Below are 25,001 nucleotides of genomic sequence, written 5' to 3'. Positions count from 1 at the left end.
CCATTATCCAGAAGGAAAGAACTTAATCTTTCATACCAAGCTCTGGGAGCTTGCTTCAGACCATATAATGATTTCCTTAGTTTGAAAACATGTTCTGGAGACTTAGAGTCTTCAAAACCAGGAGGTTGGTGGACATATACTTCTTCATCTATATAACCATTTAAGAAGGCACTCTTAACATCTGTCTGATACAGAGTGATGTTATTTTGAGTGGCAAAAGAAATTAATAGACGAATAAATTCTAACTTGGCCACTAGTGCAAGGGTTTCTGTATAGTCAATGCCTTCTTGCTGACTATAGCCCTGAGCAACCAGTCTGGCTTTGTTTCTTACAACTTCTCCTTTCTCGCTTAGCTTGTTTCTGAAGACTCACTTTGTTCTAATGATGTTAAATCCTTTTGGTCTTGGAACCAGATCCCAAACATCATTCCTTGTAAACTGATTAAGCTCTTCTTGCATGGCAATTATCCAGTCAGCATCTTCCAGCGCTTGATCAACAGAAGTTAGCTCAATCAAAGATACTAGACCAAATTGACACTCTGCATTGTTCTTAAGGAATACTCTTGTTCTGATAGGATCATCTTTCTCTCCAATAATAACATCTTCTGGATGAGCAGAGTTGAGTCTAGAAGATCTTCTGGGTGTTGGCTCTTCAGATATTCTGAGATTCTCTAAAGAGGCAGCAACTTGATCTTCATAAACTTTGCTTCTGGGTTCTTCTTGATCTGAGTTAGAGATTTCTATATCTGCAAAATTCTCAAACTGCTTTGGCTTTTCAAGACCAAGCTTATCATCAAATCTGATATTGATTGATTCTTCAACTACAAGGGTTTCAGTATTGTATACTCTGTAGCCTTTTAAGCGTTCAAAATATCCAAGTAGAAAACACTTCTGAGCTTTAGAATCAAACTTATGCAGATGACCTTTAGTATTCTAAATATAGCATACACATCCAAATGGATGGAAATAAGAAATGTTGGGCTTTCTGTTTTCCACAATTCATAAGGAGTCTTATTTAGAATAGGTCTTATGGAGATTCTATTCTGAATATAACATGCAGTGTTAATTGCTTCTGCCTAGAAATGCTTAGCCATATTGGTTTCGTTGATCATGGTCCTGGCCATTTCTTGTAGAGTCATATTCTTTCGCTCTACAAATCCATTTTGCTGTGGAGTTCTAGGACAAGAGAAATCATGGGCAATACCATTTTCTTTGAAATAAATTTCAAAGAATCTGTTCTCAAATTCGCCACCATGATCACTTCTGACCTTTATGATTTTGCATTTCTTCTCAGATTGAATCTGAGTGCAGAAGTCAAAGAACACAGTATGAGACTCATCCTTGTGTTTCAAGAACTTTACCCACGTCCATCTACTATAGTCGTCTACGATGACTAATCCATATTTCTTCCCTCTGATTGATGTTGTTTTGACTGGGTCAAAAAGATCAATGTGCAGAAGTTCTAGCGGCCTAGAGGAAGAGACAACATTTTTAGATTTGAATGCAGGTTTTGAAAACTTCCCTTTCTGACATGCTTCGCAAAGAGCATCTGATTTATATTTCAGATTAGGGAGTCCTCTGACCAGATTAAGTTTGTTAATCTGAGAAATCTTTCTCAAACTAGCATGACCTAATCTTTTGTGCCAGACCCACTGCTCTTCACTAACAGACATAAGGCAAGTAACCTTTTGATTTTTAAGATCTAGAAGATCAATCTTGTAAATGTTGTTCTTTCTCTTGCCTGTAAATAGGATAGAGCCATCCTTCTGACTAATCCATCTACTAAAAGTACATTAGTTATAGAGGGGGAATTACCAATGCATATGGTTCAAGAACCAATGATCTTGTCTTTTTGGTTCCCTCCAAACTTGACTTCTCCAGCAGATTTAAGCTCCAGGTCTTGGAACATAGACCTTTTTCCCGTCATGTGTCGTGAGCACCCAGAGTCCAGGTACCATGACATGTTTGCCTTTGTCTTTTGAGCCTTGAAGGAGATCTGCAACGGGGATAATCTTTTCCTTAGGTACCCACATTCTTTTGGGTCCTTTTGGGTTCGTTCTCCTTAAGTTCTGATTGAACTGAGGTTTAGCAAAAGATTTATCATAAGATTTTCTTGTGTGTGCAACATATTTCTTGGTGTGTGTTATGTGGAAACTCTTAAAGTTAGATGTGTGCTTTATATAATGAGAATGGCCAAACTTGAACTGATCATACAGAGGTTTGTATGTGATAGTCATCTCATCAACAGGTTCAAGTTTATACGGGGTTTCACCCTCATAGCCTATGCCTATTATCTTGTTTCCACTTACACCATATATCATAGAGGCTAGTTGACTTCTACCAATACCTCTAGATATAAACTTCCTGAAACTCAAGTCATATTCCTTAAGAATATTGTTCACACTTGGAATAGACTTTTCTGAACTTGAAGATGATTCAACATCTTTAGATTGTTTTAAAACTTTTTCTTTCACTTCAGAATTTTCTACTTCAAGTCTCTTAGTTTCAGATGCAAAGAGCTTTCTCAGCTTTTTGTATTTGATACTAAGTTTAGCCTTGATTTCCAGAAGTCCAGTTAAGCTAGAAACTAACTCATCTCTAGAAAGTTCAGAAAATACCTCTTCAGAATCTGAGTCTGATGTAGATTCTGATTCTTCATCAGCAGTGCCCATCAGTGCTATGTTTGCCTGCTCATCTTCAGAGTTTGACTCTTGATTAGAAGAATCTGAGTCATCCCAAGTAGCCATTAAGCCTTTCTTCTTTTCAAATATTTTCTTGGGCTTTTCCCTCTGAAGCTTTGGACACTCATTCTTGTAATGTCTAGGCTCTTTACATTCATAGCACGTCACCTTCTTCTTGTCAGATCTTCTGTTTCCAGAAGATTCTCCCTTCTCATGTCTTTTGAAGTTTTTGAAGTTCTTGAACTTTCTCTGCTTTCTTTTCCAGAGTTGATTTACTCTTCTGGATATCAGAGATAGTTCATCTTCTTCTTCTTCTTCTTCTTCTTCTTCTTCTTCTTCTGATTCTAACTTTTCAGAATCTTCTTCTTCAGCCTGAAAAGCGATAGTGCATTTGTTATTATTAGATTTTAATGCAATGGACTTACCTTTCTTCTGAGGTTCATTTGCATCCAGCTCAATTTCATGACTCCTCATGGCACTGATCAGCTCTTCAAGAGACACTACATTCAGATTCTTAGCAATCTTGAATGCAATCATCATGGGTCCCCATCTTCTGGGTAAGCTTCTGATGATCTTCTTTACATGATCAGCTTTGGTGTAGCCTTTATCAAGCACTCTCAATCCAGCCGTCAGAGTCTGGAACCTTGAAAACATTGCTTCAATGTTCTCTTCTTCCTGCATCTTGAATGCTTCATATTTCTGGACTAGAGGTAAGGCCTTGGTCTCCTTTACTTGAGCATTACCCTCATGAGTCATCTTTAGAGATTCAAAGATGTCATGAGTTATTTCTTTGTTTGTTATCTTCTCATACTCAGCATGAGAGATATCATTTAGCAATATGGTCCTTGACTTGTGATGATTCTTGAAGTCTTTCTTTTGAGCATCACTCATGCCTTGTCTTGAAATAATGATACCTTGAGCATTTACAGGATGTGTGTAACCATCCAGCACTAGATACCATAAGTCACCATCTTAACAAAGAAAGTAACTTTCGAGTCTATCTTTCCAATACTCAAAATTTTCACCATCAAAAACTGGTGGTCTATTATAGCCATTGGAACTATTGCTTCCATTACCATTGTTGTTTTGTTCCGGAGTAGGAGTAGATGAACTTGTTTCAACCATTTTGAATTTGTGTTTTTCTCCCTGAATCTTTTGTCTAACACGGTTAAGTGCTTGCACCTAGAACCGGTGCTCTGATGCCAATTGAAGGATAGAAAAACATTTAGAAAGGGGGGGATTGAATAAGTGTATCTCAAAAACTTGGAAGATAAAAACAATCAACACAATGATTTTTATCCTGGTTCGTTGTTAACCAAACTACTCCAGTCCATCCCTGACAAGGTGATTTACCTCAACTGAGGATTTAATCCACAAATCCACCTGATTACAATGGTTATCCACTTAGAAACACTCTAAGTCTTCTAGAGTATCCTTATCACAACTTGATCACTCTAGGAATCCTTTTACAATCAATGTAAAATAAAGTTTACAAGAGTTTGAATGCTTCTAATAAAGCTGTAATCACAACTGTGATATTTCTCTTAAGTTCTAAACTTAACACTCACTAAATATTACAAAGAGTTTGTGAGGTTGAAGATGAAGTTCGTAAGCTTTTGAATTTGACAGCGTTTCTGTATATTTTGAGCAAGTGTTGTTTTTTCAGCTTCTGATGAGAACTTCTATTTATAGGCGCTGAGAGGAAATGACCGTTGGGATGCATTTAATGCTTTGCGTGAATAGTACAACGCTGCATTTAATGTTTCACACTTTTGTCAACTACCTCAAGCCTTGCTTTTGCTGCTTTTACTGACTTTGCCTTTTGTAGCTTCTAACGTTCCTTTTGTCAGTCAAAGATTGGACGTTTCAGCCTTTCATCTTGTATTTTCTTTCTGGACTCAGATTTGTAGATAACAACGTTTGAATATCAGAGCCATCAGCTTTGGTGCAGAGCATCTTCTGTCTTCTGACTTTGAAGAGCTTGAGCGTGATACCATCAGAACTTCAGAGCTTGTTCTTCTGACTTCTATTCTTCTGGTGCTTTCCAGTTCATATTCTGATTCTGCATGACCATCTTCTGATGTCTTGCCAGAGCATGTTCTGATGAAGCCATCCAGAACTTTCTAAGTCAGTTGCTTCTGAGTGCTGATTTGTGCATACTCTTTATATATTTCCTGAAATGGAAAATGCAAAGGATTAGAGTACCACATTATCTTATACAAAATTCATACACAATGTTATCATCAAAACACAGAATATTAATCAGAACATTTCTTGTTCTAACAAAGAATGGTCGTGACAAATTCTATTGTGAGAATTACAATCGATCAGGGCGTATAAAGGATAGGCATTTCAAACTATATGGAAGGGATCAGGTTCTTAACCGAGAAGGCGGTTCTCGCAACATGCACCAGCATCAGGCACATGTTGCTACACACACCCATGATACGGATAACTTTGAAAAAGGGGAACTGATATTTCCTCCTTCGTTCAGAATGATGTGGAACGGTTAAAGTCTATGCTTGACTCCATGAGTAAGCTTCTGGTTCTGGGTCTCTAGCAGTTACTGGTAAGAGTTTGTGTTCCCGATATTTTACTATTTGTGGTAATATCCATAGGAATGTGTGGATTATTGAATCTGGTGCTACTGATCATATGACATTTGATTCCACATTATTATGCCCTTATACCACACCTTCGAGTATTCCTTATATCACTGTTGCTGATGTGTCATACCCCAAAATTTGCCCACCACATTTTCATACTCAAACTCATTTGAATATCAATGTCTCAATGCTTGACTGAGTATACACTCTCCCAAACAACAACCCTCAAACTAGGGTATTGATCTTTTCAAAGTAAAATCAAGTTCTAAGACTGCAAACGGAACCATTGGTCTCTCATATGCCTTAAAGGATCCTCATGCCAAGTTGCAAACTCTAATTCATAAGATTGCTCAGTCAAAAGTTCAAATGGTCAACAGTCAACTAGTTTGACCCAAAAGTCAACTGTGGTCAAAGTACAGTCAAAACTCCTGACTTTTGGTCAACATCAACATTTTAATGTTAGATTCATCATTTGATCAAAGGTTGATCATGATTCATCAAGGAGAGCTCAGAAATCATCAAATGTCCAAGTTACTAATTTAGGGTTTTGAACTAAAAGTCAACCCAACTTTGACTGATCATATCTCTCCCATACTTTCTCAAAAATTACCTAACCAAAGCTCATTCTTAAGGAAATTTGGTTCTCTACAAATTTCATGTTGGGCCCAAGGTCAAGAAATGCTTCCGCATATGAGATATAAGTCAAAATATTACAGGTCCTTCTAGAAGACTCGCAAAAGTTGTTTTTTATCATAAGCCATATCTTCACGATAAAATCCTTAAATGCAAAAAAGATGCCAAAGTGGCTTGTAGAGGACATCTTGAGGTTTCCAGAAAGTCCTAAAACACCTCCATATGATAAATATTGAATGAGTTATGGCTTGTACAAGTTGGGCGATTGTGAGAAAATGCATAAAGGGCAAAGTAATGAAGTTTGATGTTTTGAGCTATTGGACCTAGCTTTTTGACTTTAAACTCATTCATGGACTAAGTCAAGACCTCTAAGTCTATTATTTTATTTTTATGACTTTTTATTTATATTTATATGGATTTTTATTCATTTAAATGATAAATAAATAAAATAAAATATAAAATAAATACATAAAATCAAAAAAAGATGGTTTGAATATTTTTTAAGCAAAAAAATCAGATTTAAGAGAGCAAAAACGTGTGGAGATTGATTGGTAGTTTGATTGGTCTTATTGAGTACCAAAATAGAAATTTTCAATATCTATCAATATCTTTGCAAAATCAACTACCAATCTTGTGATTTGGAGAGATTTGAATCCAAAATTCTTGACCTAATTTGTGTTCTATATATATGTAATTCGTGCCAAAGCAAAAGGGGGAGGATTGCAGACAAGAGAACACGTTCCAAGCTCAACAAATTCAAGAAAAATTTGAAACCGGTTTGAGAATTTAAGGGAGATTCAAAGGCTTCTGGAGATCACAACGTGTTCCTGGAGTATTGGTGATCATCTCCCAATCGAGCTTGAAGCCTAAGACACCTGGAATAGGCATCCACGAATTCACGGTTTGGCTAAATTTTGAAAAGTTTCGATTTCCTTCATACAAACAGTATAAACACCGTTTAATCGTATATTATTGTTCATGATGATATATACTATGTTTCTGGTTGGTTTAATTTAAGTGTAAATGCAGGGATTGTGGTTCGCCATTGTTAGGTTTTTAGAAGCTTTGTTTTAGGGCTTATTGTTGCAGGCACAATTGGATGAAGTCGATAATACCATTGCATTCAGGGGCTGATTTCGAATCATCCTGTACCATCACTGTCAATTTATATTGTGTATTCGTCTAATCTGATGATTGAAGGGCTATCCCAACGCAACAAAACCGTGGCTAAAAACGTTGTGTTTCCTAAAGTCTCACGGGGAAGAAGAAGGACAGGACGCGCGTTCCTTTTTTAAATTCTGAAAACGCTCTAAAATTTTGTTTATTTTGTTTGTGTGTAATTCCAATAGCAGCGTAGACATGCAGCTCCACTGGCAAGGCAAAGCGCGCGTGAAGTGCTGAAACGCGGGTTCGATCCTTGGATGGATCCCTTAAATTTTTTTTACTAATAATATGCGTGTAGATCCCACGCAGTTGGCCAAAGGCACGCACACCATACGCCTTCAATCATAGCCCTCAGATCTCCCCAGTATTCACAATCAAAGGATCAAACGTGCGAGTCCACTATAGATCATCAGGCCGAGGCTACACTGGATCGCTGCGCTCAGGTTAATCAAAGGTTCTTCAGCCACGCGCCATACCAACCGAAAAGCTAAGTTTCTAATCCTTTGCTTGTTTAATAATATTTTTATTTTTATATTCTGCTTTATGAAAATTAGGGCTTGCCTCACTAGTTAATGAATCTGTCTTACACTCACCCCCATTATTTTCTGTTAATTCTCAGATGATCAGAGTCAATCAAAGGTTCGAGGAAGATCAAGGCTCAAGATCAAGATGATAAAACTACTTATTGATTCCCCTTATTCTTCCACCTTTTAACTTCCCCCATCCCCGCAGGTGTTTATTGTAATAGCGTAGGAAATTTTATTTCTGCTTTTATTATAACTGTGTGGTTAGTAATCCTAGGGAGTGCAAGCCTTGAACTGAATCTAGAATCACCTAATTACAAGATAAATATCATCGAAGTTAACCACGTGATTGTTGCACCCACACACCTTTAGGGTAATCCCTCTTGTTGCCTTTGTCGCCTGCTGCCTAAAAATGACTATTATATCCTTCCCTTAGACTACCTGCCCTCTTTATGGCAAGGGACAGTCTTATAGCGAACGATATTTCGATGACCCTTCAAACATCCAATTGAAAGACTTCCTGCCCTCTTATGGTATGGATAGAACCTTTCGCCCAAAAGACTAAAAGAACAAATTTCTAAACTTAGGGTAGTTGCTTTTAACTGCTTGCTCTTTTTCAAATTCAAATTCAAAATCTTTTCCCACTAATTTTCAAATACTTTTCAAAAAGACTACGCTTATTTACAAGCTAAAGTTCTTCTTCAAAGTTTTTACTTTTCACACTTCCTTTTCAAACATTTCAAAACAAACAAGTGAGCTAAGCAATTAAGAGCCCATGGATAACCATGGATGCAAAGGGTGCCTTACACCTTCCCTTTGTATAACTTACCCCCCGAACTCAAAATCTTTAAAAGGTCTTTTTCTGTTCTTTTAGCCTTTCCAATTGGATAAAATAAAAGTCGGTGGCGACTCTTGCTTACCGCGACATTTCTTTAAAGTCAGTTCACTGTATTACATGATGGCTCTCATGCTTGTGTTGTTGGCACTAGAAATATTGACTTGCGACCTCCACTCCAGTTGCAATCTGTGCTTCATGTTCCTGCACTTTCCCACAAATTAATTTCCATCCATAAGCTTAATCGTGATCAAAATTGTAAAGTAACTTTTTTTACGTCCCATTGTGTTTTTCAGGACCTTACCACGGGGCAGACGATTGGAATTGCTAAGGAAAAGGAAAGGTTATCCTACTTCTCTGATGACCATCCAAAGGTGTTGTCCACATGTATCCATTCTCAGTCTTCTTCTTTAGCGTCACAAATTTGGCTTCAGCACAAGAGTCTCGGTCATCCTCCATTTTATATAATTAAGTCTATGTTTCCGTCATTGTTCTTACACTATTCTGTTGAATCTTTTAATGGTAATGTTTGTCAGTTGGCAAAACACAATCGTGTACCTTTTCCTTTCAGTTTTAATAAAAGTGATGAACCTTTTGATGTGATTCATTCTGATGTTTGGGGACATTCCCCTACCTCTAATATTTTTGGTGCAAAACGGTTTGTCTCATTTATTGATGATTGTACTCGAGTAACTTGGATTTTCTTGATGAATACTAAAATCTGAAGTACCACAAATATTTATCCAATTTTATAATATGGTAAAAACACAATTTGGGAAAGGTATAAAAAGAATTCATTTCTGGTAATGGTAAAGAATATGTCAATCATACCTTCTCCAACTTCACTAGTAAACACGACATTCTCCATGAATTCACATGTGTTGACACCCTACAACAAAACGGTGTCGCATAAAGAAAAAATCGTCATTTACTTAAAGTTACTTAAAGAAAAAATCGTCATTTACTTAACTAACCGGGTCCCATCTCGAGTGTTAGGTAATAGTAGTCCAGCTCAATTTACGCTCTCACGTTTTCCATTTGTTCATATCTTACATACTCTTGAGTCTCGCGTGTTTGGTTATGTTGCTTTTGTTCATGTTCACAAACAATATTGCAATAAGTTGGATCCCCGTGCTGTCAGATGTATCTTTATGGGTTATGCACCCAAAAAAAGAGGGTACAAATGTTATCATCCTCCGAGTCGAAAATTCTTTGTCTCCAAAGATGTCATCTTTCATGAAAATGTGTCATACTTCACTCGTTCTCAGTCTCCGGGGGAGAACATAAGTGACTTAGAGTCTGAATTCGAGTTTCTGATCCTTGGTCCTAGCCTCCCTAGAGAACCTATCAATGTTCCCTCTCTTGAACCCGAGTTTTCACCTAATTTAAGTTTGAGTCCTAGTTCAACACCTAAATTTGAGTCAGTAATTGTTCCTGGTCCTTCGATGCCTTCTGTTTCACAAGAATCAGCACCTCCAGCACCAACTCTAGTGTATCAGGGAAGAAGTAAATTTGACCTTCTCCAGAAACAAATTCAATCGTCTAAACCAGAGGTAAGTATTGAAAATGATTCCTCCAATGATGATTGTCTCATTTATGATACTTGTGACACTAATCCAGTTGATTTACCCATTGCTTTGAGGAAGAATAAAAGATTTTTCCCTCCATATATCGACACCATATCTCTCATTATGTCTCCACTAAACATCTTTCCACACAATATTAAAGTTTTATTGCAATTGTTGATTATGTGAAAATCCCATCATCTGTTTAAGAAGCATTTCAAAATAGAAATTGGGAGATTATTGAAAGGCAAAAAGAAAAAAAGCCAGTTGGATGTAGATGGATCTATACTGTAAAGCATAAATCGGATGGCACACTTGATCAGTACAAGGGAAAACTAGTAGCAAAAGGTTATACTAAGACGTATGGTATTGATTATGAGGAGACATTTTCCCCAGTGGCAAAGATGAACACTATTCAAAATTTACTATCTCTTACTGCTTCATGTGGATGGGAATTGCAACAGTTTGATGTTAAAAATACATTATTGCATGAGACTTAGAGGAAGAAGTGTATATGGAGATTCCACCGGGTGTTGGCATAACAAATGGAGCTAACAAGGTGTGTCATTTGAAGAAAGCCTTATATGGATTAAAGCAATCCCCTCGGGCATGGTTTGGAAGATTCTCAAAGGCAATGATGTGTTTGGGCTATAAGTAAGTCAAGGAGACCACACTTTGTTTATTAAACATTCACAAGGAGGAAAGTTGATTGTACTTCTTGTTATGTTAATGATATTATTGTTACAAGAGATGATTTGACTAAGAGACATTTTCTCAAAAATAAATTATCAGGCAACTCAAGTATTTTTTGGGAATTGAGGTAGCCTACTCAAAGCAATGCATCTTTATCTCTCAAAGAAAGTATGTGCTTGATATTTTGCAGAAAACTGGAAAACTTGGATGCAAACTTGCAAGTGTTCCCATTGAACAAAATCACAGGATAAACTTTGGGGAGGAACGTGAAAAAGTTGACAAGGGTTAATATCAGCGATTAGTGGAAAAATTGATTTAATTGGCACACACTAGACCATATTTGGCATATGCAGTCAGTGCGTTGAGCCAATTCATGCATGATCTAAGGGTGAGACATTTGCAGGCTATAGACAATGTTCTGCAATATCTTAAAGCAACTCCAGAGAGAGGACTTTTGTTTAAAAGAGGTGGAAATCTAACTATGGAGGCTTACACTGATGCAGATTATGCCGGCTCAGTGAGTGATAGAAGATATACGCCAGGCTATTATAATTTTCTGTTTGGTAACCTTTTAGCTTGAAAGAGTAAGAAGCAAAGTGTAGTTGCTCGATCAAGCGTTGAGGCCGAATTTAGAGCTACGACACTAGAAATTTGTGAACTATTATGGGTGAAACAAGTTCTAGAAGATTTGAAGATACAATGTAAAGGCCCTATGGAATTGTTTTGTGATACTAAATCGGCTATTAATATTGCTCATAATCTTGTTTAGCACGACAGGACTAAACACATTGAGATTGACCGATATTTTATCAAAGAAAAGTTGGATAGTGGACTGATAACTACATCTTACGTTCCTTTTGAGCATCAGCTGGCTGATGTGTTAACAAAAGGCTTACCAACAGAAAGATTCAGACAACTTACTTGCAAGTTAGGAATGATAGATATCCATTCACCAGCTTGAAGGGGAGTGTTGTAAACATTAGACCGTAAATAGTAATTGGTAATATTAGTAATGAGGCCCATTAGTCAAAGCCCATTAAGCATGAAGTTGCAACATTGTATATACAATTTTAATATATCAGTGAAATATTTTACAACATTAACCCTTGCAAAAATCATCCTTACTATCTTGAAAATGTTTATTCAATCTACCATGAGTAGATTTAACTATGTGATGATGTTTAATGAAGCCAAGCCGCCAACCAAGCCAATGCGCCATCCTATCCCTTCCCGATGAAGCTTCCACCAAAATGTCTAAGTGTGCGTTTAGTTCTACGGTGGAAAAAAAATAATTTTGAGAGAATTGATTTAGTAGAATTGATTTTAGTTAAAATTGAGTTTAATAAAAAGTGATTTATGTTTGGATATATTCACAACAAAAGTGATTTGTATGAAAAATGTTGTTTGGGTATTTTCATCAAAATTGTGTTTGGACGTGTAAATGATCAAAAAGGCACAAAAAAATGATGAGAGTTATTAATGTTATTCAATTTAAGGGCAAAAAAGAAAAACCGAAAAAGGAAGAATTGATTCCTAGAATTGATTTCAAGAAGCTAGGAATTGTAGCTTCATAAAAAATCAATTGTGAACCAAAAAAACACGGTGACAGTAGACTATTTGAAAATACCAAACACTCCATAATTGATTTTAAAGGTCCATAATTAATTCTAATGCTTCCTACCGAATAACCAAACATAGACTAACTTAATTAGTCCAACCACAAAACATTTTGAAAAAAAATTCAAATAACCAACTTTAAAAAAATAATTTACCCAAAAAACCAGGTTTTGGGGGAAATTACTTGGGTAACCAGGTTTGGGAGGTGCCCTACACATAGGAGCCACCTCCCATGGCGCCATAGTTCAAAATTTTCTTCATATGCGCCACCTGGGGTGGCGCCTTAGTACAACGGGAAACTTTTAAGCCACCCCAAGTGGCGCCTAAGTGCAAGCCTTCTTTTTTTAAAATATTTTTTTAAATAAAAAAAGTGTTAGGGTATTTTTTCACACATTTTCTTCCATATTTGCTGCCCTGGCTGACTTGCTGATTTTTAAGAGAGTTGGTCATGTGTTTTCTCTGCAGTGAAATCGCCGATTAAAAAGAAATTTTGGTACATTCACTCCATGAACTTAACCGGGTTGTTGTCACGGAAAAAATGATTTTAATAGAAAACATTCATTCATTAATCAAAAGGTACATTGAAAGTCACTAACAGAAAATAAGAAAACTAAAACATCTAAGAAATTACAACAGTTAAAACAATGTCATCTGTTCCATGCATCATTCGAGTGTAATCCACGTCGTATGCCACATTCTCCCACCAACGTTGCCTTTCTCCGATGACAACACCACCCCTTGTTCTAAGCCTCTTGATACTTCTTATCTCTTCGCCGGGTTGGAACTCCCCTTCCAAAAACCTCAAGAGAGTCCTCTTGAGTTGGGCCACGAAATTAATATTCCAAAACATTACCAGCATGAGGGGTTTCAGTGCAGAGTATATGACATGCCCGCTCCTTCTAGGGTAATCTAGTTCATAGTCGAGACGTTTCTTTGGTGGCGGGGGCTCTGATTTCTGGTGCGATCCGTCTGGCCTAATGCGAGCTTTCATTGTTGTGTTTGTGTTTGGTGTATGGTGTTTGTGTTTCTGTGTATGCATTCTGTAACAGCCCGATTTTATTAGTATTTTTATTAATTATATTAGTAATTATAGTATTTGGTGTTTTTAATAATTATTTATTTATCTAGTTATTATGTGATATAATAATTATTTAAATATTTAATTATATGTGTTTTGTGCTAATTTGATTTATTAGACTATTAGTGAATATTAGGAGATAAGTTATTGGGCCTAATTAGTAATAAGTGTTGGGTAATAATTGGGTTAAGCCCAAATTAGAGAGGAAGATAGTGAGAGAGTTAGGTCATTTGTCATAATTTTGTAAGAGAGAGAAAAATAGAAAGAAGAGAAAGATAGAGAAAAAGAAGAAGAACATAGAAGAGAGAAGAGGGGTTGTAGAATCATCAAGAGGGTGGACTAAGAGATAAGGTAAGGGTTTGAATCCAAGTTCTGATAGAATCTATGATTGGGAAAATGTTTGTTTGTGTATGTGAATCTCTTCATCTCTCAATTTCATAGTTTTGGAAATGTTAGGGTTTATGTAACTTTTGCTTATTTTATGAATCTCTTGTTGTTATGTTGTTATGTGGTGATAAATGATGTTATTGTTGCATGAATTGGATGTTTAACGAGTTGAATTGATGATTCTAAATGCTTATGTTCGTTTGGGTTGGATTGGGTATGATTTGAAATGTGTTTTGCTGTCAAAACTATTGATTTTTATGCTACTGTTATGTGGGAACCGATTCCCAAATGTGCCAATCCGGTTTCCCATAGTAAAAACCAGAAACGAGCTTTTTAGAAAGTCAGAACCCGGTTCCCACATGGGGAGGAACCGAGTTCCACTGTGTACTTTGGAAAAATGTTTGTAACTTAGAATTAGCATAAGTTTTGATCCGTAACTCCTTTTTATGTGCCGTTTTGATCCGTACTTTGAAGCTTAAATAACTGTCTATATGATAGTGTAGGATTGGTTGGCAATTGTTTAATTTAATTATGATGTTAATTGGGAATAACATGTAATTATATGTGTATGTTATGGATGAATTATGCATGATCAATGTTCATGAATGCATTATGTGATATGATAATCGTGAATTATGTGATTGATTGCTAAATGCTAATTAATGCTTGATATTGAGTTGAATGTCATGTTGTGTAATGTTGTGCAAAGTTGTAAAGATGTGGTTGTGTAGTTTAAGAGATATAGAGATCGTCTTAAATGCATGAGTCTTGTTTTGTTGCACACGTACACAGGCATGAGTCTTTGAAAGTGGCAATGTTGGGTAATCTCGAGAGGATTATTTACTTATCCCAAATCTAACGCCGAATGGGATTTGAAAGCTTAACGCCGAATGGAGCTTTGAGATGGTTATCTTGTCCGTAGAGAGTGGCAATCGGTTTACCGTAATGATAACTAGCAGGGATCCATATTTCATGTTGCATAGAGTCACACTTGAGTCGCACGTGTCGGTGTGAATGTGTTGTGTGATTATGTTATGTGTGTATGAGATGTGATAAGTGAATTTGGCGATTCATTTGATATGAATGATTGTTGTGTTATGATTGTGATATATGTGATTGAAACATATGTGATGTAGATGTGAAATTATATGTACTTAGAATCTATATGTTGGTGAAATATAATTATGTACATTGTTTAGTAATCATGTTTGATTATGTGGAATTGAATGAGCTATATTGTATAACATGAATATGTGAATCTTGGTTAATTGCATATGATGCATGTTATGGGAAAAGTGAATAATTGTGAAATGTATGCTTACTTATGTTGCATTTTCCCATTATTATATTTTCTATTTAGAATTTGAATTCTCACCCTTCTATTTGAATGTTATCCTTTGTTGGTAACGTGCAGGTTTCGTGGATAGCGATGCTTCGAAGGAGGCTTAGCTTAGAGATTTGGATCTCTTGTAAGGTGTCGTGACTAAGTAGTCACTTGTGCTTTGGTCATATGTAACACATGGGATTTGGGTTTATATTTTATAACTCATTGTTATGAGATAATTGTTTACTCATATTGTATTTTGTATTTGAATACGTTATTTTGTTGATGAATGGCCTTGAGCCGAAATATTGAGATATGGTGGATGATGTATGGGAATAATTCGATTTTACCATTTATTTGATGAGATGATTATTCCGCTGTGTTTTCGCATGTTGCTTTAAATCCCGTGTTATTCGGAAATGACCATTGCATGTTGTTTTATTTTGAAATATGTGTAAAGCCCTCGTGAGATGCATGCTTCTTTACTCTGATTTATGCGAATGTATGCCTTATTTATTTAGTATACAATTTGGGTGTTACATAGTGGTATCAGAGCACGGTCGGTCAGTTGGCCATGTCATTTATGTTTTCCTATCCCTTTTTGTATTGGATTTGTGTATCTGACACAATCAATACTGTTTGTCTGTCGGTCGTTGGATTTCTAGAGGACAATGGTTGCAGGAAGGAATGTTGACGTTAATGTTGAGGCGGTGATGAGGTGGACTGGTGCGATTGGACAAGTGCTGCAAGAGAATGTCGGTTATGGAGGAAAGGATGAGTTCTATGCTTTTGGAGACTTCCTAAGGTGCAATTGTAATACGGTGAACTGACTTTTTATCGATCGAAATGTCGCGGTTAAGCATGAGTCGCCACCGACTTTTATTTTATCCAAACTAAATCGGAAAGGCTAAAAGAAACAGAAAAAAACCTTTTAAAGAAATCCGAGTTCGGGGGGTAATTTATGCAAAGGGAAGGTGTAAGGCACCCTTTACATCCATGGTTTTCCATGGGCTCTTAATTGCTTTGCTTGCTCGTTTGTTTTTTAGAAAAAAGTAGATGAAAGAAAAAAAAGTGGACTTTAGCTCGTAAATGAGCGTAGCCAGTTTTCGAAGAATTGTGAGAAAGAATATTAAAGATGAGCATTGCAAGGCAATTAGGGGCAATTACCTTAAACTCAGATGATAGGTCTCTTTTTAGCCTTTCAGAATGAAAGGGTCTATCCTTGCCATAAGAGGGCAGGAAGCCTTTCGTTTGGAGGTTGAAGGGTCGTCGAAGCATCCTTTGCCATGAGACTGTCCCATGCCATAGAAGGGCAGGTAGTCTAAGGCAAGAATCAGAATAAGCCATTTTCGTTAGGCAACCAGAAGATACCTCAGCCTTTTTTCGTAGGCAACTTCCGAGGGTCGAGGTCATTTGTGTATCGAAGGCAGCATCATTTAGGGTCGTGACCTTTTTATCGAGGCAACATGGCTGAGGTATCCTCGTATTCGAGGGACTTGGCTTATTCTGCAAAAAAACACAAGGCAACAGGCAACAAGGCAACAGGCAACAAGGCAACAGAGAGGTTACCCCAAAAGCGTGCGTGTGTGCAACAATCACGTGATTATATTCAGAAAATTATCTTATAATTAATTATCTACATTGATTTAAGGCTTGCACTCCCTAAGATTACTAACCACACAATAATATAACAATAATAATGGGGAAGGGAAATTGTAACCAGCGGAGGAGAGGGGAATTGAAACCAGCGGGATATAATTAAAAATTAAAACAGAAAATATTAGAGTTAAGGTTTAGGGTTACCAATACACGTAGCTTTGGCAGTCGACAAACCCTGAAAATTGGAAAAGAAAGAATAAACAGATGGGTGAGTGCATTATTGGTTCGGAGGCAAACATTACTAACCCTAAAAATAAAAAGATAAAAGGAATTAAAATAAATAAATAAAAGGCACTTAGCTTTGAATTTGATCTGATATGGTTGACAGTCGGAGGAAGCCTGAAGCATTGACTCTGACCATTGAAACATTGACAATAGAAAAAGAAGTAAGTGTAGGAGGAGTTCATTGTCAGCGGGGATCAAACCCTAAAAATAAAAGGTGAAAGAAAATTTAAATAAGGAAAGGATAGAACTTAATTTTTGTTTGACGTGGCGCGTAGTCGGAGTGTACTTGACGAGTAACCCTGAAAAGGCACAAAGAAACAAATATTTTTCAGTGTAGGCACAATCTTCGTAAACCCTGATTAGGGTACGAATTAATAAAAATTAAAAGAAAAAATGATCGATTTAATTGATTATTGGTTTTTTAACCTAATTAATTAAGTCGATGGAAAAATAAATTTGGTTAAATATATGACATACCCATAATTAAAACAAAATAATTATGATTTTAAAGAGTTATTTGAATAAAAGAGGATAATTTTAAACAAACAAATTAAAATAGAAAATAAGAATAATAATAAAAAAATGTTAATGCTTATAAAAAAGGGATTTAATAAAAAAAAAACAAGTTTAATATATATCAAAAAAACTATAATTAAAATATATATAAGTAGAGAAACAAGTTGTATGAAAATAGTAAAAGAAATTAAATTAAAGGGAAGGAACTCAGCTGGGATTGTGTGAGGTATAGCTGGTGAGGTCTATGGTGTTCCTCATCTCCCAGATGCATTGGATCTGAACTTCTTAGTGATCCAATGGTGGACGTCGAGCGTGCATGGTAGGCATGCGTATGGTGGTAACGCAGGATCTGTTGGCCTCTTATAACATATGTTTTATCAAAAAATATATGACTCACCTGGGGTTCGAACCCACTCCCCCTTGGACCCATCGTTATGCCATTAACCAATTGTGCCAGCGATGCAAGCTGATAACAGACTGAGACACAAATAATATATTTAAAACATAAACGACCCAAAATTCAAAAGAATTTTGCCCGCGCCTGGTCTTCTTCTTCCCTGATTTTTCTGAAAAAAAGTTAATACTTTCAGCCACGGTTATTTTGTGTGGCTTTAACCTTCCTCTTTCGAAACCTACAAGTTATCATCAATCAACAACAAATAATAACCTATATTGGCTAAAAGGCACCCTCCGAACATGATGAGCCTATTAGTTTTGGCCAATTTCGCTTCTATTCAAAAAGCCCTAATTCGTGAGGTCGAACCCTAGCCATGGTGGATTCGTCAAACCTTAACAAAAATCGAATTAAAGGTCCAGAAAGTTTTAAAACACGATTGTAAACATGAATCTATGATCAAAATATGTTTATGTAATGTAAATCAATGCAATCGAATTTTTTTACAAGTGGAACAAACCGTACGAATCGTTGATGATTCTGAGTGTCTCAACTTTGGGGAATGATCGAGAATTGTTCAAGGATATCGTGGGAACACGTTTGAATCTCCTAATCACCTTGAATCAAGCTCTTTCACCAACAACCAGTTTGACTTTCTTTGAGTTTTTTGAAGGTTGGAGTGGTGTTGTTTTGCGGCAAAAAAATCCCTCCCATGCTTGCTGCAGTGTTTTGGAATATATAGGAGTGTAAATTAGGTCAAGTTTATGGCCTTAGATCCTTGATCATTGGATAGAAAAAAATTTGATTGAATTTATAATTATGAATATTTCTAATTTAGCCAAATTCAATCTTTCTCTTTCCAATATTTCTTGCATGAATTTTGATCAATTATTTGGCCCTTTTGATTGATTGAAACTAATTGGAAACCAAATCTTTGATTTAAACTAATTATTTTATATTTTGCATAATTTATTAGTATTTAAATGAACTAAAATTCAAATAAATAAAATAAATTAATTAAAAATAAAATAATTAATTTCAGGATGTTTACAAGGCCCATAGACACGTTTGGGATCCATTCTTTATGCCCATTAGTCCAAAATACCAAATTGTGCACTCAGGGTTTTGTGTTTTTTCTTGTGAATCGACCAACTTCTGAGCCTTGTATTTCCTCCAATTTTAATCATATGAACGTGCTCTTGAGCTTTGCATCTTGATTTGAATTGGAATAGGAAAAAATTTATGGGCAAATTTTGGGGTATGAGAGCAATCCCCCGACTTTTGAAGGAAAGTACTGACCGGACAAAGCACATGCATGGATGAGAGAAATGGAAAAGATTTTTCAAATCATGATTTGTACGGATGTACAGAAGGTGCAGTTGGGTACTCACATGCTGACGAAAGGAACTGATGATTGGTGGAGTAATACTGTGCGGAGATTTGAAAGAGAAGGTATTGAAGTCACTTGGAATCTTTTTTCGTGATGCATTTTTGGAAAACTATTTTCCCAGAAGATGTGCGTGGGAAGAAAGAAGTGAAGTTTCTAAAATTGAGACGAGGAAGAGGACAATCCAGTGGGAGACCGTATGATATCAAGAGGAAAAAGTCTGGTTTTGGCAAGAAGCTAAGTGGGGGAGGGACTCCTACTCCACTTAAGTGTTTCAAATGTGGTGTTGAAGGTCATCGTGCTGCTGAGTGTAAGAAAGAGGTTGCTACTTATTTCAAGGGTGGCAGGCTAGACCACATAGCTGCTAATTGAAGAGCGGGTTCGAGGTGACTTGCTACAACTGTGGAGAGCAAGGTCATGTTAGTACCAAGTGTGACAAACCGAAGAAGGAACAAGCGAAGGAAAAAGTACTTGCGTTGTCTGGTGCTAAGACCACTGCTAAGGATAAGCTAATCTGAGGTACGTGCTTTATTATTGATAATGGTGCAACGTATTCATTTATTTCTTTGGATTGTGCTAAGAGGTTGAATCTTGTGTTATCTGATATGCGTAGAAGTATGGTTATTGATACACCTGTTATGGGTTTTATTTCTACTTCTTATGTGTGTTTGAATTGTCTATTGAGTATCTTTGGTAGAGATTTTGAGAATTTATTTAGTTTATCTTTGTTAGAACAAGTTGATGAGAATTTTGGTATGAATTGTTTGGAGTTGAAGAAAGTAATTGTAATCTTAAGAGGGATTTGGGATCTTGGTGTTTTAAGTAATTTCGAGTGCGAGTTCTGAAGGAACACTATTATGGTTTAGTAACGATGGTTTATGTTTCATTATGATTGTCGACTGTCTATTGACAAATTGAGGACTTGATCACCTTTAATCTATTGTTGATAGAAAACGAGATCGTATTGGACGAGATAAACTTCTCTTACTAACTTGGTATTGTGTAAAGCAACTAAGGAGAGGTTGAAGAGTCGAATTGAGGAGTTGTTGAGAAGAGGTTCATTTGTCTAAGTGTATGGTCGTAGAGTTGCACTTGTTTTGTCGAGTAAGAAGAAGGAATGTCCTATGAGGTAATGTTTTGAGGATGTTTTGATTCTAAGAGTGAAGATGAACATACTGAACATTAAGGATTGTGTAATGGATGTTGAAAGAGAATAAGTTTGTGCGAAGCCTTCTGAATGTGAGTTTTGGCTGGAAGAAGTGAATTTTCTTGGATATAAGATTCGAGATGAGGTGAGTTGATGCAGATATCGACAAGTGGTAGTTTATACTTCGAGGTAATTTTAAGTTCATGAGAAGAATTATTCGATGTATACATTGGAGTTGTTTGTCGTTGTGTTTGTTTTGGAATATAAGAGGCATTATTGTTTGGATCGAGAATTGAGGCGTGTAGTGACTACAAGAGTTGAGAATGAGGTAAAGAAGATTGTTAGATTCTTGAGAGATTAGAACTTTGGTTTGAATTACCATCTTGGAAAAGCGAACATTGTAGCCGATGCATTAAGTAGGAAATCACTGCATATTTCTATGTTGAGGATTCAAGAGTTGGAAATCGTTGGAACAATCTAGAGAGTCGAGTTTGGTTGTGAAGCGACGTCTTCTTGCGTTAAGCTTAGTGTAACACCCCGATTTTTAACAGCGAGAGTGTATTTTTAAAAGGGACTATTTCTATAAGTATATCAATTAATAGTTTTCATTAAACAGAATAACATCCCTTTTTTTTTTACCAAAACACTACGGCGAATTTCGTATTTTAAAAATTATTTTAAGAACTCAAACTATGGTATATAAATTAACTTAGATAAACGAGATTTTTAGAACATAAAACAAATAGTGCATATAGACGACTACTCGTCATACGATATAGAGTGTAGATAGTGGTTATGATACAATCCAAAATAACAATGAAATGAAAGTCCTCGACAGACACTCACGCAGGAGAGCTGCCCCAAGGAGAAAATTTGAACCATGTGTAAGTACTAGAAACCTACTATCAGAAACTAACAAAATCCTACCATCCACAAAAGCTACGCTCTACCTAGGCTGACCGAAACCTATCGACACCCACAATACTCTCCTGCTCCGGCTCCATATATCCCACCACAAGCGCTCGATAGAGTGTGATCGGATCCATCCTCATAATCATGCTCTGATGGGTCTTCCTCACTGTCGTAATCCTCTGCCTCGCCAAGGACTGGATCAAGTGACGGCACTTGCACTGGATCAATATGGGGAAGCTCGCCTACAGGGAAGATATCGCGAGTGAAAGTCGATGATGGTCCTAGTGACATATCTAGATTTGAGGAAGGCATAGGTATCTCACGAAAAGATGGCCACCCTCCCCCATAACGATCAATCTCCCCTGAGAGAAAGCTGGAGATGATCAATGAGGGTGGGATCGAAAAAGGTCAGAGTTCGGCGAGAAATAGTAGTCTCCGGATCCTGTCCCATAATAGTCGTGGTCTCCATTACGCTCCCGGTGTATGACAGTTGTCCCAGGGCCGGGTTAAACCCCCAAGACACGTCCGTCCATGAATCAGGAAAGCTGAATTCCGTCGTCTTCGACGGCGTCATCTCCCAGTGCCTCGGAGTCGTCATAATCTATTGGCGTATAGCCCACACAATCCACTGAAAGGGTCATCAATCCAAAAATAACAAATATACAAGAGCGGAGCAATAAGCACAAACAGAGGATACATTATACATGTCTAGAGATCTCATTCTAACACATGTATATACACGTTTACAAATAATAATACATACAGCAAAATTAAGACTCATTCCTAATGCAATGTCTATATGTCGATGCACATGATTCCGGAATACCAATCCCTCCGCAAAGGGTCGTGGTATCGCTTCAGGATTTAGCGCCACTAAGGTGATAGGTATCTTACCCATCAATCAGACTCAATGATTCACTACGGGATAAGGTGGTTCCCTCTTGGACACACACCCCGTGCCACCTCTCTGGTGGGCACCTCGTGACTCCTCTCTGGTAGCCACGTAACCATGAAATGTATGAGTATATAATTCCCCATTTCAACATATGGGTACATCACCATAATTAATCACTTATCTCATGCATCAAAATTTTCACGAAACACATTTATATAGCATTTACTCACCTTCACAATTAGCCACCTTCAAAATAAACACTTAAGAAGATACAGAGCAGGTATATACAAAATATATATTTTTTTTTTATTCTTGAGAGAAGTATATAGAAATAGAGAGATGCCCTTACAGTTACGAGAGTTGTAGAATTGATGTTTTGTTTGGCGGGTCGTGCACCTTTATCCAGGACGAACTAAATTAGAACAACTAATAGAATGAACTCGTACGTTGTAAACTTCGTCGATATCTAATTTGTCATTTTATTTAAAACTTAAATTATAGTTTTCATTTTTAAAAAATAAACTCCTAAATATCCATCCTTTAATTTGTCTATTATTCTTCTTTAAGATAAAATTAATTATTATTTATTTAGAACTCCAAAGCTTATAAAAATATATTAAAAAATTATAACAACTAGATTAAGTTAAACTTTGTTATAGGATAGAACCAAAACATAGTTATAAACATGTTGTGAGTTATTTTTCTTTAGAAATAAGGCTATGAGAGTACAAGAGTTTTCCAGCACAAATCTAGAAACACGTTTACTTGGAAATTTCTAAAAACGCTTATGTACTGTAAAATAATCTTTTTTGATATTAATGAAATATTAAATATAAATGATACATCCTACATGATACCACCTACATGATACAACTTACATGATATAATTTTACTAAAGTTTAAATCATGCACTAGTGTTTGAATGAAATAGTCTAATTATTATACTTAAATAATATTTTGTATTTATTGTAGAAATTTTATTTATGACTTAACTTCATTTTTATTTAATCACAATTAATTGAACAACAAGGTTGTAAAGAATCTAAAGTATGAGCCTTATTTATTTATTTATTTAAAATAAGTAATTAATTTTAATTAATTAAATGGTAATAAAATAATACTGGAAATTTATTACAGAAGAAAAAAAAACAAAGTTTTAGCAATTATAACTATTTATGTATAATATATAATAGGTAAAATTTAAAGAGAGAGTGAGGAGGACTTACCTAAATGTGAAGATGAACTAGGAGTGTTGTTTTTTTTCTCTATTGTGTAAGACAATATGAAGAGAGAATAGAGAGTTATCAACTATATATTTCTTTTTCTGGTGTGTAGTACTAACACAATACTACCCTATTTATAGACCTTCTTATGTTGTTTTCCTTCAGCTATATTTGAGGGTTTCTTTCTACTTGCCAGCTGATCATCATGACCAATCACTTCTCATTAATACATGTTATGATGAATATTCTCTCATATCTACAAATATCTATCGTTATCTCTTCAGAATTTTTATTTTGTTTTATCTGTATAATTTTCGGTGTTATGTGACACTGATAAAAATGCCCGAAATAATTTTTTGCCGATAATGAAATTCTTTTTCGGGTTATTCTTTACTGCGTTATATAAAAATATCAGTCGAGAAAAATAAAATTTATTATTTTTATTATTAACATTTTATTAATCTACTAAAAATAATTTATGTTTTCATTGATAAAATTTTGTTATGAACAGAGATTATTTTAAAATTTTAAGCTGGTAAAACTACCATTTATTGGAGAGACCAGAAATTAATTTCAAGAGAAACTATTTTTATTTTTTAACTCTTTCATAAATAATTTTGTTATTCTATTACTAGAATCTCCTTATCAAACAGGGGTTGTTTTAAAAATTAAGGCGGCTAATTTTACCGAACATTAAAGAGACTGAAATCAAGATTTTTAAGAAACTTATGTCTTGAACTACTAATGAAATAAAATTCTAAGATTTTATTAGTATAAATACTATTTAACTATATATTTGATCAAAAATATATTATAGAGGTGAGAATATACTATAATTTTAAAATATTAATTTATTTATAAAATTACGGGTCTTACAATACTCCCCCCTAAAAGAGTTTCGTCCTCGAAACTACGCGTCTGTAAAAAATTCTGGGTATTTCTCTCGGATTGCACTTTCAAGTTCCCAAGCTGCATCACCAATGGCTTGGTTCCAAATTATTTTTACTAACGAAATTTCCTTATTCCTTAGCAGCTTCATTTTCCTATCCTCGATCCTAACGGGTACTACTTCAAATGATAAGTTGTCTTTAAGCTGAATGGTGTCTGGTTTGATTACGTGAGAAGGGTCTGGAATGTATTTCCGTAGTTGTGAGACATGGAACACGTCATGTATTCCAGATAGAAGGGGTGGTAATGCAATTCGGTAAGCCACCGGTCTAATGTTAGAAGTTATTTGATAGGGTCCAATAAACTTAGGAGTTAACTTTCGTGCCTTGATTGCTCTCCCTACCCCTGTGGTGGGTGTGACACGGAGGAACACATGGTCTCCTTCTTCAAAATCCAATGACCTACGCCTTTTTTCAGCGTAGCTTTTCTGACGATCTTGTGAAGCCTTCATATTTTCCCTAATGCTTTTAACCTTTTCTGTAGTTTGATGAACCATTTCTGGGCCTACAATCATACTCTCACCATCTTGATACCAACATAATGGCGTCTAACACTTTCGTCCATATAGAGCCTCAAATGGAGCCATTCC

At 36.0% G+C, this 25,001-nt stretch overlaps 1 protein-coding gene across 1 annotated transcript; it reads right to left on the bottom strand.

Moving 5' to 3' along the window:
• Positions 1-21,882: 21,882 nt before the first annotated feature.
• LOC131613542 (uncharacterized) lies at positions 21,883-24,908 on the bottom strand. The gene is made up of 2 exons (XM_058885201.1): positions 24,419-24,908; positions 21,883-21,974 (listed from the first exon to the last, which is right to left on the bottom strand). The coding sequence occupies exons 1-2, from the start codon at positions 24,906-24,908 to the stop codon at positions 21,883-21,885; spliced, it is 582 nt and encodes a 193-aa protein (XP_058741184.1).
• Positions 24,909-25,001: the final 93 nt, after the last annotated feature.

This window comes from Vicia villosa, linkage group LG6 (genome assembly GCF_029867415.1).
Source record: "Vicia villosa cultivar HV-30 ecotype Madison, WI linkage group LG6, Vvil1.0, whole genome shotgun sequence".
NCBI classification, from domain to species: domain Eukaryota; kingdom Viridiplantae; phylum Streptophyta; class Magnoliopsida; order Fabales; family Fabaceae; genus Vicia; species Vicia villosa.
The sequence above is the reverse complement of the archived record's forward strand: the minus strand, read 5'-3'. Positions and strand labels throughout refer to the sequence as shown.